Source organism: Sciurus vulgaris (assembly GCF_902686455.1).
Source record: "Sciurus vulgaris genome assembly, chromosome: 5".
In the NCBI taxonomy this organism is placed as follows: domain Eukaryota; kingdom Metazoa; phylum Chordata; class Mammalia; order Rodentia; family Sciuridae; genus Sciurus; species Sciurus vulgaris.
In genome coordinates this window covers 101,932,760-101,953,025 of record NC_136465.1, presented here as the reverse complement: position 1 = coordinate 101,953,025, position 20,266 = coordinate 101,932,760, and the positions used below count along the sequence as shown (strand labels likewise).

General features: G+C 32.8%; 1 protein-coding gene and 1 long non-coding RNA gene across 2 annotated transcripts in view; both read left to right on the top strand.

Moving 5' to 3' along the window:
- The window catches only part of LOC306660854, a 610,682-nt gene that overhangs the window by 354,699 nt on the left and 235,717 nt on the right, over positions 1-20,266 (top strand). The window lies entirely within an intron of this gene.
- CPNE8 (copine 8) overlaps positions 1-20,266 on the top strand; it is a 199,266-nt gene that overhangs the window by 100,524 nt on the left and 78,476 nt on the right. Inside the window, exons 8-10 of the mRNA XM_079139378.1 lie at positions 4,958-5,061; positions 12,538-12,642; positions 13,983-14,024. Of these exons, the coding sequence (XP_078995504.1) occupies positions 4,958-5,061; positions 12,538-12,642; positions 13,983-14,024 (251 nt within the window). The remainder of the gene's footprint in view (positions 1-4,957; positions 5,062-12,537; positions 12,643-13,982; positions 14,025-20,266) is intronic.

Below are 20,266 nucleotides of genomic sequence, written 5' to 3'. Positions count from 1 at the left end.
TGTATTTCTCCTTGTATTTCTAACTGAATTGCCCCAGAATTTATATTGGTTTCATCTTCTGCTAACTTGGGAAGTCCACATTTTGACTCTTATACATTGACTGCATTTTTAGAAAAGTGCTATTTTTAGTTGTGATTTGCTGATACACCCATTGACTCATCTTTAATAATTTTACTGTCAACAAGAAATGAGGTGATAGCTGTGACACTCTGCACTGGAGGTAATGATGGCTTGCTGAATCCAAAGTCAATATTATCTGCTTTATGTGGCCCAGGGGATCTCTGGGAATTGTTATTTCTGGAGGGAAAAAAAAAAAAAGTTTGCCCTAGATTATACCTCTAGGGCTTTTTATTTTGAGTTTCTGCTTGATGATTTTAGGAACAAAGACGTCAGAAGAATACCAAAAGCTTAATACTTTCACTTAGTATCAATTTTTACGTAGAGTAACAATTAAATCTAATATCAATGCCTCGTTTTGTGGGTAGTTAAAAGTGTCAGGCATTATCACTTAGAAATTTAAATGAAATAATTTTATTTCACACTCAACATCATACAAAACTGCATTTGTTTTTCTTTCAACAAGTGTTACTTATTAACTTACATACTGAACTTTGGAATCAGGATGCCTGAATTTCATTCTTGTCTTTTTCACTATTCAACTGAGGAATGTTACATACTTAGAACTTTAATTTCTGAAATTTAAAAAGGCTACTATCCTGTTTTAAAAAACAATTTATGAGGTGGATTGACATACAGAAAGCTCTATATATTTAATATGTACAACTTGATGAATCTGGAGATAAAGATACACCTGTGAACTCAATGGACACAATCCATATCATGAAAGAGTTTCTCCCAACTTCTTCATTGTTGTGATAAGAACACTTAAGATCTACCCTTTTGGAAAATTTTAGGTGTGTGATACCCTTAACTATAAACACCTGTTATATAGTAGATCTCTAGGACTATTCATCCTGCAAAACAAACTTTGGTCCTTTGGGCTGATACCTCCCAGTTTTGTCCTTCTCTCAGTCCCTGCAACTATCCTTCTACTTGTCGCTTCCTTGAGCTTGACTTTCTTAGATTCCTTGTATAAGTGGCACTGTGAAGTATTTATCTTTCTATGTCCAGCTTATTTCACTTACGTGATGTTTTTCAGGTTCATCCATGCCATCACAAATGACAGGATTTCCTTCCTTTTTAAGGTTGAATAATATTTCTTTTCTTTCTCTCTCTCTCTCTACACACACACACACACAAATGCAAGCACAAGTACACATATCCATTAATTCACTGAATGGCCAGTTAGGTTGCTTCTGTGTCTCAGCTATTGTGAACAAAAGATGCCAATATCTCTTTGAGATACTGTTTTAAATTTCTGTTGCTATATACCCAGAAATGGAATTGCTGAATTATTTAGTAATTCTATTTTTTCATTTATTGAGGAACCACTATACTGTTTTCCATGGTATCTGCACTAATTTGCCTTCCTACCCAACAGCTTATAAGGATTTCCTTTTCTTTACATCTTTACATCAACACTTAAGTAATCTTTTCTCTGTGTGTTTTCATGATAGCTATTTTAACAGGGGTGAGATGATATCTCACTGTAGTTTCAATTAATCTTTCTTGATGTTTAGTGGTATTTGGACTCTTGTATACTTGTTGGACTTTTGTATGTCTTCTTTGAAGAATTGTCCGCTTAGTTCCTTGGCCCATATTTTAAATTGAGTGGGTATTATTATTATTTTTTTCTTTTTTGACTGAGTTGTAGGAGTTCTTAATATAGTTTGGAGATTAGTCTTTCATCACTTATTTGTTTTGCAAATATTTTGTCCTGTTCTATAAGTTGCCTGTTCATATTGTTAATTGTTTACTATGCAGAAACTTTTTTTATTTTGATGTAATCTTTCTGGTCTAGTTTTGCTTTTGTAGCTTGTATTTTTGGCATCAAATCCAAAAAAATTATAGTTCAGGTCAACAGAAAGAAACTTTCCCCTATGATTTCTTTCTAAAATTCTAGTATTATTAATACCTCTCCCAGGTGGATACATGTAGGAAAAAAAGGTTTAATTTTAGAGACTTATAAATATTAAATTTATACAAATATTTATTCTTATAATATAATCCTAATTTTCTTAACTTAGTATTGTATAGTTTTATTTTCTAAACAAATGACAGTAAAAACTAATATCATTTAAGTCATATTGGGAATGTATTTTCACTCAGTATTTTAAAAGTAGCTTAAAGTTATTCAGCAAAGAATATTTTTTGCTTTTGTGATTGGTGATTGATTCAGTAATATTCACAGAATGTTGTACTGTCCCTGAAAATGCTGCTTAGAATGCAGTGGTGAGAGGAAAAGCCCACAGCTCTGGTCCTCGTCTTTAAAGAACACTTAGTTTGGTGGAAAGGCAGACATTACCTAGCAGACAATACAGATAAATATATCATGATCTATTCTAAGTGATTCAGATATATCATAAGAGAGTGCAGTGGACATCTGATTTATATTGGGGAGGGGGTAACTGCAGGCTTCCTTTAGAATGCACCATTTAAACTCAGACCTAAGGAGCCAATTCTTACACTTTGTCAGCCAAAGTGTAAGAATTCCAGCAGAGTGCACAGCTTGGGTAAGGTTGGGAAAGGAATGTGCCCAGGTACATGGTCAGAGGCTGGCAGAGGGGAATGACTGGAATAAACCTTCCCCAGATAAAGTCAGGAAAGACTGGTCAAAGCTCATTTGAAGCCTTTGAAGATAGTGTTAAAAATTCTGTATTTATCCTAAGGGCAAGGGGGAAAGCCTTTAAAAACTTTATGTTGAGAGTAGCATGATTTCTTTGATGTTTGAAAAATCTTACTTTGTTGAATGTTCAGAGAATCAATTGGATAAGGTCTAAGAGTAGAAGAGAGAGAAAGTAGTAGGTGCTACAGCACATTTGGGTGAACCAAGGATGGCTTCCTTGAGATCTTGGGAGAATGATTTTGTACTAATTGAGCTGGGAAAATTGGAGGAGAAGCAAGTTTATGGATAGAGTGTAGGTGCTTCATTTTGATGTGTTTCAGTCCACGTGCTTTTCAGGTTGAGAAGGAGTGAGTTTTTTGCATCAAGATCAGTGTCATTGTAATGTCCTATGTTCTTAGAAAACCACTCTCTCCCAAGAGCACATCCGTGTGTGTGTGTGTGTGTGTGTGTGTGTGTGTGTGTATAAAGTATTTGAAAACAAACAAAGCAAAACAGTCCTTCCTTCTTAATCCTGTCCTTGCTTTTATAGTTTTTATCATCATCCAGGATGAATCTCTCATTGCTTCCCTAATGGATAGTATAGAAATTTCTAATCTTGGCCCTCAAATTTTAAAAGTAAAGTGATCATATTTGATTGCTTTTTGTTTGAAGTGACAGAATCTTGTTTCTGTTCTTTTAATTTTCTTTAAAATGTATATCATCAATATGACTGATTAGAATATATTTTCTCCTTTATTAATTATGTTCCTCTGGCAGAAGTTATCATAGCTGTATGCTAAATAATAATGTAAAATAACACTATACCATTATCTATGAAAGTGAGAAATTTAGAGTTGCTCATGGTGCCTCACACCTGTAATTCCAGCTGCTCAGGAGGCTAAGGCAGGAAGATCTAAAGTTCAAGGCTATCCTGGGCAACTTAGGGAGACCCTGTCTCAGAATTAAAAAAAAAAAAAAAAAAAAAAAAAAAATTAAAAAGTACTGGAGAAGTATCTCAGTGGCAGAGCATCCCTGGATTCAATCCTCTAAAGAAGGGATGGGAGAGGAGAGGAGGGTGGGGAATTCAAGAACTATGACTTTTCCAAAAGTAGAAATTGTCTTATCACCCTATTCTCAAGTCTAATTTGGATATTTCTTGAGAAATATTTGCAAAGTAAATGAATGAAGGGGTGAAAAAGAGAGAATCATTGTTTTTATGGTCTTTGGAAATTGAAAGTAAATAATGAGAATTTTATGAATACCTTAGTATTGTTGGACTTCTCCAAATAAAATGGTGAATACGACTAATCTTTTTAGGCTTTCTTAATATTTCTGCCACATACTATTCAAGACTGTGACCTCTCCACTTATTCTGAATTGCTTTTCTAATCTACCTCTTCCTAAAAAACATGTTGCATCTCCTGTCAGTTAAAACAGAAAAAAATCCCCAAAGTATTACTTTTATTTTTTAAAGAACTCTACATTATCTACCTTTTAAACAAAAACTTATATGCCTAACTTCCCTACATTGAAATCATGTAGATTATGAATGCTTGAATAAATGAATTGATAACCATGATTGGTTTGACATAATAACTAACATGTAAATATGTAATTATATTACAGATGAAAATGAAGGAAGGTGGTTTAGTTTTCTTGATACCTTCTAGCATAGAAATTATTTTTAAATGTAGTTGTTCAGACATTTTGGTGTTTCTGTTTATAATTTAAGAAAGAATTCACCCCAACCCCCACCATAGAGGACTGTGAACGATGTTGTCAGAGTTCATCTATCTGTCATGTTGCTGTCTAATCATTTAATGTATTTCAACATCTAATACATGAGAGGTGAATGGTAGATGCTCAATAAATATTTCCTGAGTGAAGGAATTAAAAAAAAAAAAATCAATGTTCTAAATCTGTACCTGAGTGATTGAAAACATGAATGTAGATCATATATGGTAGAATCATTTAGCTTAATATCACTTTTTAGGGGGAGAACGTTAACAGTTTTTGATAAGTAAGTTTTGTGACTTGAATGAAAATTTCTAGGGCAATTTTTAAAGTTGCACAATCCTTGAAAAAGATTTTATGTTGTCTGAAACTGTTCCCTACTTGGTTATTTGCATTAAAATGACAAATTTGTTTTCTTGTCAAGTCTTGCTTGAGGTCTGCAGTTTCTAGTTATTTATAGCCCAGCTTTTGAGCTTTTTTTATTAATTTTGTTTTCAGGATGCTGTTTTGATGCAATTTTGTGCAAACAAATTGGACAAGAAGGATTTCTTTGGAAAATCAGACCCTTTTCTTGTATTTTATCGAAGTAATGAAGATGGCAGGTAGATTTATCTTTAATTCATTTTAACTCTTTGGTAAGAGCAATATTCGAATTATTATATTTTGTCAGAAAAGCATATTAAATTGATAAATGGAGGAAAGTATGTTGGTATTTTAAAAATTGATGTAATTTTTGTATTCGGTAGCAACATATAACTTCATAATCATTTTATGTTATGTTTGATACCTAAAATAAATGATTTTAAGTTTCATAGAAACATTTCCTCTTTACTTTTTATACAGTTATGATATTGCCTTAGGAGTGTGGAAGAATGATATTGTGTAGAAACCCAAAATGCTGAAACAAATGTATTTTGTTTTATTATTGAACTCTTAAACTATTTTCTTTAGAAGGATATGAACTTATATGGATTGCTTTTTATGCTACAGTATTTTTTTTCCAGTAATATTTGAGTCTGAAGTCAGTAAATTTTTTTTGTTATATTATAGTAAATTTGGATGTTTTTGCTAGTCATGGTTAGATTGGGTTTTGTGTGGTTTGAATTCATGTCTATGGGTTGTAGAGCATTATTTAGCATAAATAACTCTATCTGTAAGTATTTGATTATTGTGTTCTGTGATTCATTTTGTACTGTCAGTATTCATGACAAAACTTAGTGGTTAAAAATATTGTTATAATTATGTTGCTAAGGTTTAAATCATGACCATTCTACTTAACAAATATAGGCTTGTGGGTAGGTATTTTAAACTGTGTTGAGACTCAGTTTTCTCATCTATAAAATGAAGTAATACTCATAGTTACCTTTCAGGATTTTTAAAAGAATTAAATGACTTAATACACAAAAAAGTCTTGAAGTTTTTCTGGCATATAAGAATAATTTAAACATTACTTATTATAATTGTTTTATAACAATAATTAAGAGTGGAAATTAAGAGTGAAGAAAATGAAAAACACTGTTGATACCATTATACTTGTAAGTAAAGTTACACAACATGTTAATGTTATGTGGTAAGGCCATATGATGTATAGAAATATAAAGTTTGCTCTATCAGATAAAGTGGACTTTAAACATAAGTTAGTTAGAAGGAATAAAGAAGGACATTTTATACTGCTTCAGGGAACCAGCAAGACATAATGATTTTAAATATGTATGCCCTAAACAATGAAGCATCTGTGTACATCAAACAAACCCTTCTCAATTTCAAGAATCATACATACCACAATACAGTAATACTGGGTGACTTTAACACACCACTCTCACCACTGGATAGATCCGCCAAACAAAAACTGAACAAAGAAACTATAGAATTAAATAATATAATCACTGATACAGACTTAACAGACGTATATAGAGTATTTCATCCATTATCAAGCAAATACACTTTCTTCTCAGCAGCTCATGGATCCTTCTCCAAAATAGACCATATGCTATGCCACAAACCAGCCATTAGTAAGTACAAAAAAATAGAGATACTACCTTGTATTTTATCTGACCATAATGGAATGCAATGAAAAATCAGTGACAAAATAAAAAACAAAAACTACTCCAACACCTGGAGACTAAATAATTTGCTATTGAATGATGCAATGATAACAGAAGACATCAGGTAGGAAATAAAAAAATTCTTAGAGGTGAATGAGAACAGTGATACAGCATATCAAAATCTCTGGGATACTCTGAAAGTAATTCTCAGAGGAAAGTTCATTACATTGAGCTCAAAGATTAGAAGAATAAAAAGTCAACAACTAAATGACCTAATATTACATGTCAAAGCCCTAGAACAAGAAGAACAAATCAACACCCAAAATAGTAGAAGACAGGAAATAATTAAAATCAGAGCTGAAGTCAATGAAATTGAAGTAGAGAAACAATTTAAAAAATTAACAAAACAAAAAGTTGGTTCTTTGAAAAAGTAAACAAAGTTGATAAACCCTTAACCACACTAATGAAGAGGAGAGAAAAAACACAAATTATTAGAATTTGTGATGAAAAAAGAAAGATTGCGACAGACACCAGTGAGACACATAACATAATTAGAAGTTTCTTTTGAAAATTTATACTCCAACAAAATAGACACTATCGAAGACACTGACAAATTTTTAGAGACATATGATCCTCCCAAACTGAATCAGGAAGACATACACAATTTAAACAGATCAATTTCAAGCACTGAAATAAAAGAAGCCATCAAAAGCCTACCAACAAAGAAAAGCCCAGGACCAGATGAATTCTCAGCTGAATTCTACAAGACTTTAAAGAAGAACTAATACAATACTCCTCAAGCTATTCCAGGAAATAGAAAAGGAGGGAACCCTTCCAAATTATTCTGTAAAGCTAGTATCACTCTGGTACCAAAAGCAGACAAAGACGCATCAAGGAAAGAAAATTTTAGAACAATATCCCTGATGAACATAGATGCAAAAATCCTTAACAAAATTCTGGCAAATCACATACAAAAACATACTAAAAAGATAGTGCACCATGATCAAGTGGGGTTTATCCCAGGGATGAAAGGTTGGTTCAACATTCAGAAATCAATAAACATAATTCATCACATCAGTAGACTTAAAGTTAAGAGTCATGTGATTATTTCAATAGATGCTGAGAAAGCGTTTGATAAAATACAGCGCTCCTTCATGCTTAAAACACTAGGAAACATACGGATAGTAGGAACATACCTCAACATTGTAAAGACTATCTACGCTAAGCCCATAGCCAACATCATTCTAAATGGAGAAAAACTGAAAGCATTCCCTCTAAAAACTGGAAAAAGGCAGGGATGTCCTCTTTCACCACTTCTATTCAACTTCGACCTTGAAACACTATCCAGAGCAATTAGACAGACCAAATAAATTAAAGGGATATGAATAGAAAAAGAAGAACCCAAGCTATATTATTTGCCAATGACATGATTCTATATTTAGAGGATCTAAAAAACTCCACCAGAAAACTTCTAGAAATAATAAATAAATTCAGCATAGTAGCAGGATATAAAATCAATATGCATAAATCTAATGCATTTCTATTCATAAGTGATGAATCCTCTGAAAGAGAAATTAAGAAAACCATTCCATTCACAATAGCCTCAAAAAAAAAAAAAAAAAAAATACTTGGGAATCAATCTAACCAAAGAGGTGAAAGACCTCTCCAATGAAAATTACAGAACGCTTAAGGAAGAAATTAATGAAAATCTTAGAAGATGGAAAGATTTCCCATGCTCTTGGATAGACAGAATTAATATTGTCAAAATGGAGATTCTGCCAAAGGTGCTATACAGATTCAATGCAATTCCAATTAAAATCCCAATGATGTCCCTCATATAAATAGAGAAAGCAATCATGAAATTCATTTGGAAAAATAAGAGACCCAGAATATCCAAAGCAATCCTTAGCAGGAAGAGTGAAGCAGGAGATATCACAATATCAGACCTTAAATTACATTACAGAGCAATAGTAACCAAAATGGCATGGTATTGGCACCAAAATAGACAGGTAGACCAATGGTACAGAAAAGAAGACACAGAGACAAACCCACATAAATTCAATTACCTCACACTAGACAAAGGAGCCAAAAACATACAATGGAGAAAAGATAGTCTGTTCAACAAATGGTGCAAGGAAAATTGGAAATCCATATGTAGTAAAATGAAATTAAACCCCTATCTATTACCCCTATTACACAACTCAACTCAAAATGGATCAAGGGCCTAGAAATTAGATGAGAGACCCTGCACAAAATAGAGGAAAAAGTAGGCCCGAATCTTCATCATGTTGGCTTTGGACCAGACTTCCTTATCAATACTCCTAAAGCACAAGAAATCAAAGCAAGAATCAATAAGTGGGGTGGATTCAAACTAAAAGGCTTTTTCTCAACATAGCATACGATCATTAATGTGAAAAGAGAGCCTACAGAGTGGGAGAAAATCTTTTCCACACACACTTCAGATAGAGCACTAATCTCCAAAGTTTATAAGGAACATCAAAACTTTACACCAGAAATACAAAGAACCCAATCAATAAATGGGCCAATGAAGTGAACAGACACTTTACAGAAGAAGACATACATACAGGCAGTTAACAAATATAAGAAAAAGTGCTCAACATCTCTAGTAATTAGAGAAATGCAAGTTAAAACAACTCTAAAATTTCATCTTACTCTAATTAGAATGGCTATTATCAAGAACACAGACAATAATAGATGTTGGCGTGGATGTGGGGAAAAAGGCACACTTTTACCTTGCTGGTGGAGTTGCCAATTGGCATAGCCACTCTGGAAAGCAGTATGAAGATTCCTTAAAAAACTTGGAATGGAACTACCATTTGACCCAGCTATCCCACTCCTCGGTTTATACCGAAAGGACTCAAGATCAGCATACTACAGTGACACAGTCACATCAGTGTTTATAGCAGCTCAATTCACAACAGCTAGAGTGGGGAACCAACCTAGATGCTCTTCAACAGATAAATGGATAAAGAAACTGTGGTATATATACACAATGGAATATTACTCAGCCATAAAGAAGAATAAAATTATGGCATTTGCAGGTGAATGGATGCAGTTGGAGAATATCATGCTATGTGAAATAAGCCAATCCCAAAATACCAAAGGCCAAATGTTTTCCCTGATAAGTGGAAGATGATACATAATGGAGGTGGACGGGTAGGGGGTAAGAGAAGAATGGAGGAACTTTAGATTACATAGAGGGAAATGAGAGGAAGGAGAGGGCAGGGGTATGAAAGATAGTGGAATGAGAAGACATTATTACCCTGTGTACATGTATGATTACATGAATGGTATAAATCTACATTGTGCACAACCATAGAAATGAAAAGTTGTATCACATTTGTGTACAATGAATCAAAATGCAGTCTGTAAAAATTAAAAAATAAATAAATAAAGTTAATGCACTGGACAGTTTAAAATGATGCTTTACTTAATGTAGAGTTTTATTGATGAAGCTACTAAGTAACTGTTGGATATTTTTGTTGTAGTGCTGTATTATTGTATATGTCACTTGTATTTGGTGGTAAAAATGTAACAGTATCATTTGCATTTGTACATCAATTTTACCCATATGAAAAATACTGAAGAAAATTATCATATTTGCCAGTCCTTTCAAATGTAGAGAGAAACTAAAGAATGGTTCATACTTTCTTGAGTCACAATATTTTTATCTTCTCTTGACTGAACTCTTTCTTTACTGAATTTCCTATTTTTTTCTCCTTATTCCTTTATTCGTAAAGATTAGCTGTACAAGCATAGGAGTTCAGAACACCACATATTTAATGCTACTAGTGTTGCCTTTGTTACAAAATTTTATTATTAAAGCTTTTAAAAAAGATAATTGTTAAAATTAAATATTAAGAAAAATATAATTCAAAATTATAAAGCAACAATTGTTAAAATTTGATAAATGTCATTTCAGAAAACCTTCCATGTATATTTTGACAAAGAACACTAGTTTACTAACTAGAGCCAAGTACATTCATTAATGAATATGTGAATTAATATTGATCTTTCTCTTTTGATGGTATTTGAATGAGTAAAATGCTCTGAGGTATTCCTTACATTTTTCGTGTATGTCGATTATTTACTCAAAAGATTTTATTTTTTTAATTAAACATGGAACTGTTTCAAAAATTGCCTCTCACCCATTATGTTTGAGGCTCATTTTATTTTTAAAAAGTAACATTTTCTATTAAAAACATTAATTTAAAACTTCTATGATATATGTTACAAATTCTTTTTTTCTTTTTTCCTTCCTTCCTTCCTTCCCTCCCTCCCTCCCTGAGGATTGAACTCAGGTACATTCAACCACTGAGCTATATCCCCAGCCCAGTTTTATTTATTTATTTATTTATTTTTGTATTTTATTTAAAGACAGGATCTCACTGAGTTGCTTAGCATCTTGCTATTGCTGAGGCTAGTTTGGAACTCAAGATCCTCCTGCCTCAGCCTCCTGAACCACTGGAATTATAGGCATGAAAATTCTTACTTTCTTGTTTTCACATTTATTTAGTAATTTTACCTTTGCAATAACTAATCTTGGTAAATAGATTTGGCTGCATTATCTTCATATAGGTTATTTAATAAGAGTATTTTTCTTACAGTATTTTTTTGTGATAGACACCTATATACATTCATATTCATATCCATACTCCTGAACATTAGAAAATGATACATCAGATTCCTGTTAGAATTTCCACTAACTACACCAGCTCCGAAATTCTTGTTGGTGAGATTTTTCTGTCCATGTCATAGCTAATGTGTTACAAATGAAAATGATTAACAGGAGAAAAATGACTACCTGGCTCATAAATATCTAAGAAGATGAGTCACTTTCTTATGAGGAGAAATTTCAAGTGTCAAATTATTTAATCACTATGACTGGTGACACTAGGAATATACCAGAAATTTTGATTTAACCATAAGCAAATTTGCCCCCAAAACCTGTAGACTGTTGAGCCTGTTGCTTTAAAGATGGTCAATTGGTTTTTATTTTCTCTTGTCTACTGTCATCTATCTGAATAAAGTACATTGCTCCAGTCTTTCTGCCAGGTCTTTGATGCATCATATATGATTTCCTTTCTACTAGAGCTTTTCATTTGGCAAAAAATTTGTAGTTATTTCTTCCATCTTGAAAAATAATAACAATAAAAATAACAAAAACCCTTTCCCTTATCTAATCTTTTACTTTGAACTATTGTATTATTCAACTTTCTGTCACTGGGAAAAAATACCTGAGAAAATCAAATTCAAGGAAGAAAATTTCATATTGGCTCATGTTTTCAGAGGTTTCAGTCCACGGTCAGCGGACCCATGTTGAGGCAGAGCCCCTGGTAGAGCAAAGGTACTCACCCCATGGGGACTGGGAAACAGATAAAGAGAGAAAGGATTCCCAGTTTCTTCTTCAAGGACCTGTCTCTGAGGACCTGACTTCTTTCCACTGGGGCCCACCTCTTCAAGGTTCTGCTACTTCCCAAGAGCACTGCAGACTGGTGACCAAGACTTGAATACAACTGGTGACCAAGACTTGAATACATGGGTTGTGGGATTCCTTGAAGACCTAAACCCACCTGAGTTACCCTCACTTTCTCCTCTTCATTTCATAGCTGAACACTTCAAAATGTTGTACACACACTCTTAGTTTTACAGGTGATCTTCATCTTCTTGATAGTCTGTGGAGTTTTTTTTTTTTTTTTTTTTAAACCACTGTATCAGTGTGCCACCAGAGTTTTTATAAAAATCACTTATAAAATAATCTTAGGTTTATTCAGTTTGTAGAAAATTAGTTGTGATAAACTTATATAGCAAAATCTCATTGCTTTATATTATGGTGCGCTAATCTTAAAAGTTTTAAAATCATTTTCTTTTTATTAAAATGGTGTAGCAACAACAGTGGGATCAACAATATTTATTCTGCACAAAAAGAAAGAGGAATGGCTTTAAAACAATATATCACATTGAATATATTGAATTATGAAAGTAACTGAAAATATGTTTTTCTTTTTACAGTTTTACAATTTGTCATAAAACTGAAGTTGTCAAAAACACTCTAAATCCAGTATGGCAAGCATTCAAGATCTCAGTCAGAGCATTATGCAATGGAGATTATGACAGGTAAAATAAATGGCAACCTCTCTGAGGGTTTTGAATGTTTAGTATAGGCCTAATAATCAAAGCCAGATTATTTTTTAATTGAAGGTAGCATCTTTGCTTATGTAAATACGTACTTATAAAAACTTGTATAATTTATTTAAAAAATTTTAAATGACTCTTTTTTAATCCATCCTGGTTTGGGCAAGAGATATAATTTGGCTAATTAGAATTTGGCTAAACTGACTGATTTCCAAAGATGAAAATGTACAACACAAAAATATTAAACATGAAAATATTCAAGGTATACAGAACATGAGTTTAAGCTTTAACTTGTTATTTGAGAGCCATTTTGGAATTCTCATTGCCTTAAGGCTTTAATATGGTACATCTCTCTAGCGTGGAATAAGTACATATTACAGGAGGTACAAGACGATCGATGTCCACATTATTGTCAACACAAAGTCTTGAAAATGCTTGTTGACACAACTGCCCTCATGGTGGCTGATTCATAAAGATTCTGTAGATATACAGTGGTGTTTTGATGAGTACCCAGGTGAAGTGGTCTTGAAGATCTTCCCACATCCTTGACGATATGTTAAAATCAAAGTTATTTTTTAATGAAAGTTAATTATAAAGTTATAATATAAAATCCTCTCCCTTGCCCCAAAGAAAATTGGTAAAAAATAAAAACCCATCTCTTTGTTATTTTACTAATCTTATTTGCATATAAGAAAAAGGAAGTTTATTCTGCTAACCAAAGTTATACAAGGAACACTTGATTACCAGTGTGCCATGAAGTTTACTTTGAAATGTAAGATGCTGCTTAATTGTCATGCTTTTTATTTAATAAGACTAATTTGTTTTTAAACTGGACTCATTCTTTTTCTAAGACCTTTGTTCTCATAATGTGATTAGTAGTATTTTTGCCATATGGTAACTTCATAGAAATTCAGATTTTCAGGTCCCAACCCAGACCTAGTAAGCCAGAAGCTCTGCAGAAGAGGTCCAGTTACCTGTGTCTTGATAAGTCTCCATGTGATTCTGACTTGGAGAAATGCTGTGCCAAGAGAGTGGTTTTCAAGAGTGTGGAAGTGGGGGACTACCTCCCCACTGAGGAGCTACATCCTCATGTACTTTGTCTATATCCTTTAAAGAATCAGCACAAATTCTAGAAACTGACTTTAAAATGTAAATTGAATTGTAGCAATGAAATTAGCTAAATTACTTTTCAATTACTTTGTAAAATATACAAGCTTGTACTCTTTTAACTGACAAGAATGTCTGGCAATTTAATTTTTAATTCTCAATCTTATTAGTTTGATCTTACTTATTAACATTAATGTGTTTTTTCCCATGGACAGAACAATCAAAGTAGAGGTGTATGACTGGGATCGAGATGGGAGGTAAGACATTTTCTTTTATTTTATTCTTCCTTTTTAAATATACTTTAGAAGCAAATACATGGAGATGGCCCTTTGATTGCATATTTTGTCTATTTTTTTCAAATGTCGTTGAGATGTTTACTTGAGATTTTAAAAGAGTGTATCTTCTTTGACTTGGAAACTAAAAGAAATTTTCCTCATTTACAGTAATAAAGATTTTCATCTTGGACCTGATGTTTTCTCATTATTTCCTGCTTGTAGATGTCTAGTTTATCAGCTATAGAGCAGAGATGCTCAAATTTCTGTAACCTGCAAGCTCTCTGAAGATTCCTACAAACTTTATATCCTGTACCATTCAAGGGAGCGCACCTGAGCACCATACACATTCCCCTCACTCCCTGGGCAGAAACAGAGAGGAGACTTATCTCACAAAAAAACTCTAGAATTGTGTCTGGTGTTTGGTAGAGCAAGTCGTTGTTCAGAACTCTGCAGGACAGTCTCCCTTTCATATCACAGCAGATGCTAAAGACTTAGAGGGCAGGAACATACTAATCCTCCTTTTGTTCTTTGATCATTTTTCCAGTGATTCTGCTGTTTCAAGTTGGATTGATACTGAGATGCTTTTAAATGATGCTAAAGCAAAGGACCCAGAAATGCTCAAAATCCCACTTTGTCCTAGACAGTTGCCTTTCTGGGTGGTTCCAGAAAGGACTGAATAGACTCATGTGAAAGGAGAATGACAACTGGAAAAGTAGTAAAGGACTCTTTTAATTTTCCACTTGGCTAATACCCTAAACCCCAACCCTCAACTCACTGGTAATTGGAGCTGAAACAGGAGGTCAAAACTTAAGATGCAAGCAAAGCCTTTCTCTATATATTACAAGCCAGCAACCACACCCAGAGATAGGAGTGCCCAGCTCCCTAAGCACTCCTATGGATGCAGGAACAGTTCCAGAAGCCCAGCCTGTGCCAAAGGGGCAGCCCCTCTCATTCCTTTGGCTGCATAGGTAGGAAAATGTCCAACTGAACAGACACTTTCATGCCTATGTGTGACATTTGCCCATATATTCTTACACATGGTCCAGTAAGTGTCCAAAAATTTGAAACAAGAGTATTTTCTCCTTTTTAAGAAGTGATAAGAGAAGATGAAAGAGAAGTGGAAATTTTGCATCACGTTTTAGCTACCAACAAACAGCTGTGAGACTCAAAGGATTTCAGTCCCCAAATTGTATATCAAAAATGAATGTCCTAAAGTCATAAAGTCATGGTTTGGAATTTACAATAATCCATGCTATACTAATGATTGTTGCATTTCTGCTAAGTATTCATTGAATTATTTATTTGACCTTTATAGAATTTGACATGTGTTCTGGTATAATATTATCAGAAAACTTTGTTTTTCTGTTGGAAACTTATGCTCCATTGCTTCATTAAACTAGATTCACAGAGAAAATGAATTTTGCTACCTGGAAAAAAATAGAAAAGGAAATAGTGCTGCTTTAAGTAAAGGAGGACTTTATACCCTTCATCATAACAAGCTATTTTAAATTTTGAGAATGGGAAAAACTGGTAGTCTTTTCCTAGTAATTTTTAGAAGTTGGGGAAAGGTTTTAATTTGACCACTTAGGAATGAGGGGTGTAAATTCAGATTTCTTTCATATCCATGAGCATTCAATCCTGTTTGCAGAAATTGTAACTATTGTATTATCTATCTCTGAATTGTGTTTCTATGACTCTCCTTCAGTATTCCTCTAAGTTGTAAGCATTTTAAGTATCTTTGAGTATCAGAGTTAACTTGGAATGTGATTATTCTTTCTTTTGATTTTGGGGTTTTGAATATTCCTATCCAAGATATGACTTGATGAATGTTTCTGTTGTACCAGGTATTCTCTAAGCATTTTTCATTTAAATTTTACAATAAATAATAGGTATTACATGAATTCCATTTTGGAGATAAAGAAACTGAGGAAAAGAAGTAACTTGCCTAAAGTCCTACAACTAATAAATGGCAGAGCCAGAACTTGAAACTTGGTAGTCTGCTTCCAACAGTGCATTCATAATTAATGCACTGTGTTTCTTTAGGGTATACCCTATAATTGTAAATTCTTCTACTTATATGAAAGCTTTTTGCATGGAATTAGTCATACCCTATGATATTTTGGTAATTGATATTGTGGTAATTATGAAGAATGCAAAAGCTATTTAGGAAACCATTTAACATAATTTGACTATTTCATTACCTGAAATGTTAAATTAGTGGGAAAAACCTTCTTAAGTAGCAAGTCTTATATAACAGAAAGTTAGGTGCAGAGAAGTGAGTACTGTATATTCTTAGAGAATCTTAACAGATGTTGAAATGGGCAATAAAATGTATGCAAGATTGGCTTAGATATTTATGAAAGCTAGAGTAAGAGCTAGAGAGGGGGAGAGAGAGAGAGAGAGAGAGAGAGAATGAGAGAGAGAGAGAGAGATAAAGAGAGGAAGGAGGAGGGAATTTATGAACAGTTAATGGAAGTGGAGGATTTGGAACATTAGATTTGGGAAACATTTTTCCATAAATAATTCCTTTTGAGGCATCATACTTAGAAGCAAAGAAACTATTTACATATTGTAGTCATTGGATTGTAAACTGTTTGATATGTTGATTTATCTTTTAATTTTTGCTTCAGTATACCATCATTAACAGCATATTCATAAGATGTCTGAACTGTTGAAGACTGAAAATTAAGAGGGTGAGGTTGTATGGAGAAATTTAAACATTCCTTGGAAATGAATTATAGGATTAGTGGAGTGAATAATTAGGGAAATGGATTGCAACTTTGTAAGTATATTAATATATTTTTACTGTTAGGGTAGAATTGTTTTTCTTTAGTTGAAAATGTAGCTCAATATTCTAACAAAGACTTTCAGAGTATAATTCTATATGAGCCATGTGTATCAAAACAGATTTTTTTCAATGTTAGCAAGTTACTGGGTTGTGGATGCCATATAAGAGACAAAATTAAAATAACAATTAATTAAAATAATAATTCTCAGTAACACTTCCAATTAACTTATATGAAAATTAAAAGGTATGTTAGTCCCCAGCAGAAAATAAATGTATATTTACATAAATTCATATAGTAATTTATATAATAGCAACAAATTTATATTTATATACTTTGTAATATAAATTTCAATTTATGTTACTATATAAATTTATAGTAAGTCACCATACAAACTGACATGCAAATTGATATCCAGCTGTGGTTACATGTAGAATAATAGCATGGTTATTAAACTTTGTACATGCATTTTTGTTTTTCTGACTTAATTCCCAGTGTAAGTTTCCTTTCCTTAAATCAGAGTGATTATGATACAACATTCATTATATTTAATGACACAATGTAATGATCAGGAGACTTTCTGTTTGTCTTGCCATCTTTAATATTTGTTCAAAATCCTGTATACATATAATTTTATATTCCATATGTACATTCAGAACTTTTGATGCTTCTTATTAGAATAGATTTTTTTTAACAGCGTATACTACCATTAGTCAATGGAAATGCGAGTCACTAATTTTATATTTGCTATTGGTCATATTAGGAATTAAAAATAGACCAGTGAAACTAATGTAATAGTACATTTTATTTAATCCTATGTATCTAAATTGTTACCAATGTAGAGTCAGTATAAAAAGTAAGGAGAAATTTACATTTTAATACTGTCTCTGAAATTGTGTGTTTTATGCTTACACCACAATTCAGTTCATGACTGCCACATTTCAACTGCCCTCTGGCAACAGGTTGCCATCAGCCACCACACTGGACAGCACCTTGATAGGCTTTAATGAAGCCCATCTGATAATCATCATAAATTACTTTATATCAGATGGAATGTTTTCTCTGCATTTAATAGACATTTAGAACTATCCCCAACATAGTGGGAAAAACTGATCATATATCTATATTATTTTATGTATAAATTTTGACCATAGGAAACCAGTAGAGTAATCTGCTCTTGCAATCCAGAGGGAGTATTTCAGGTAAAAATTAAAATGGGAAGTGATTGATTAGTTAAACTGGCTTATGACATTTTGTTTTATTAGCTAGGGGCACTTCAGATAATCGTGGCCACAATGATATCCATGGACAGGGAACTTCAGATAGCAGTGTGGCCTTGTCAGAATTCTGATAGTATATTTGACTTAATTGATCAACTTGAAATTAATTCTGTGAGGAACATCTCATGAATCTATGACATGTACATAAGTATGGTAATGCTGTTGAGCAAGTCAGCTCATAACATTAACTTAGGTACCTCGAACTAACCCAGAAAAGAAGTATGGTCATCTGTGCCTTTTATTTAAACATATTGACAGTGTCTGAGAGTGCCAGGATTGCTTGACTTTGGGATGAATAATTGGTTTTAATATACTTAATTTTTAACAAGTTAAACCACTTTACTAAAATCATTCCCATAGTTCCCACTTTTTCTTTAAAGGATGAGAAGGAAGCCTATTTAAATCTCATTTTAACAATTGGAAGCTAAAGTGCTGAAAAACTGACTTGTCTGAAGCAATCAGTGGTGGTGTCCTTGAAAAGCTTCAATTGCTTGAAGTTGCTTTAGCTGAATTTGTAGCTTAATTTAAAATTCAGTGAGCATTAATGGAGCAGCTCTGCTTTAAGTCTGTGTATCTATAATATGGAACTGATTGTAAATGGGCTACCGAGTAGATCGCTGTCTACCAGAAAATGATGATTTGATGAAAGGGCTGAGAATAGTGAACTGCCAATCACGAAATTCCAGCTTGCCAAGTCTTTTGAATAGGGAGAGTAAAAGTTTCATTGTTACTACTCTGCATTTTGTCAAATGGTGTCATTTAATATGAGTATTTATTATAACTAAGTGCAAACTAAATTTATCTGTGAAATGCTCTACAAATGCTATCTTTTTCTAGCATTTGAAGCTAATATTTGATAAAAGTGTTTGATGTTTTCATTCTGGGATTATTCATCATGTCCAAGTGATTCTTGGCCTAGTGCTTAAGAATTTACTTGTGAGTTCTTTAAAACATTAGACCTCATCAGAAGAATCCTTTTTTAACCTTTTGTATTTTTCATTTATTTTGTTTCCTCACTCACTCCAACTAATCTTCCCTTAAATATAACACACCATTTGCCTATAGTTAACTCTGAATGTTCTGTGTATTCTGCAAACAAGATTGAATCTTTTCCTTATCCTAGTGCCTATTACTTCTTTGAATTTTTTAAAATATTAATAAATGGAATTTATAATCTACATTTTAGTCACTGACATATCATTTCCCTCCATTTACTAAATGATTTTTCTCAGATGTAGCTTGTGAGTTCTTCATTGCCTTTCCCTTTAATCTATAATTTTTGCCCTCAAGAAAGGCTGATTTAATTATGTATCATTAGATAATTAGGGTGGTAATCAATTTTTAACTCTTGAACTTCTTCATTATTTATGATTCAAAAGAAATTCTGTTAATTAATTTGTAATAAATTGTCATTGAGCATGCTTTGTGTTGAACAGTTTGCCAGGTGATGTGATGTAACTAAAAGAAATTGCTTTATACAATAATGTTTTAATTGCATTTCATTTTTTAAAATTCTCTACCTTTAATGATTTTGAATTCTTTCAGATATATATTTCAAGAAATGTATATATCTAGTCTTCAATTAGATTTTTTTTTTTAAAGAAAATTGTATAATCATTTCACACAGGCCCTTTACTAACAGAAAAATGCAAGACAGATTTGGGGAAGTGGTACTCTAGCCATTCCGACCTTGCACTCTCATTTTGGGCCTGTTCTCTTCCATCATGCATTTGCTCAGATAACTTCACCACTTGGAAAACCCTGTGGTGTTCTTTTTGCCTTTAGGTTTTCTATTTAGGCCAAATTTAAATGGCATCAATTCTATGAAAGCTTTTTTTTTTTTTCTTTTTTTTTTTTTTTTGTCTCTGAATTCATTTAATCCCTCTCTCCTGTGTGTTTACCACCTAAGAATGTTTATTTGCAGACTTAACCCATTTTGACTTATATCAAAATTATTTGTTTCTGCTTTGCCTTTTGTGATGATTATAAACTCCCTGAGGTCAAGGGCTGGGTTTTGTCTTCTTATTCCTCACAGGATAGATTAACTGCCTTTTATGTACTAGCTCCTTGCTGTGTTATTTTTCAGTATTACTGAAGAGAGTATTTAAAATAGCTATTATCTGTCTAATGAACACTCAATCCTCCTTTAATACTTGTT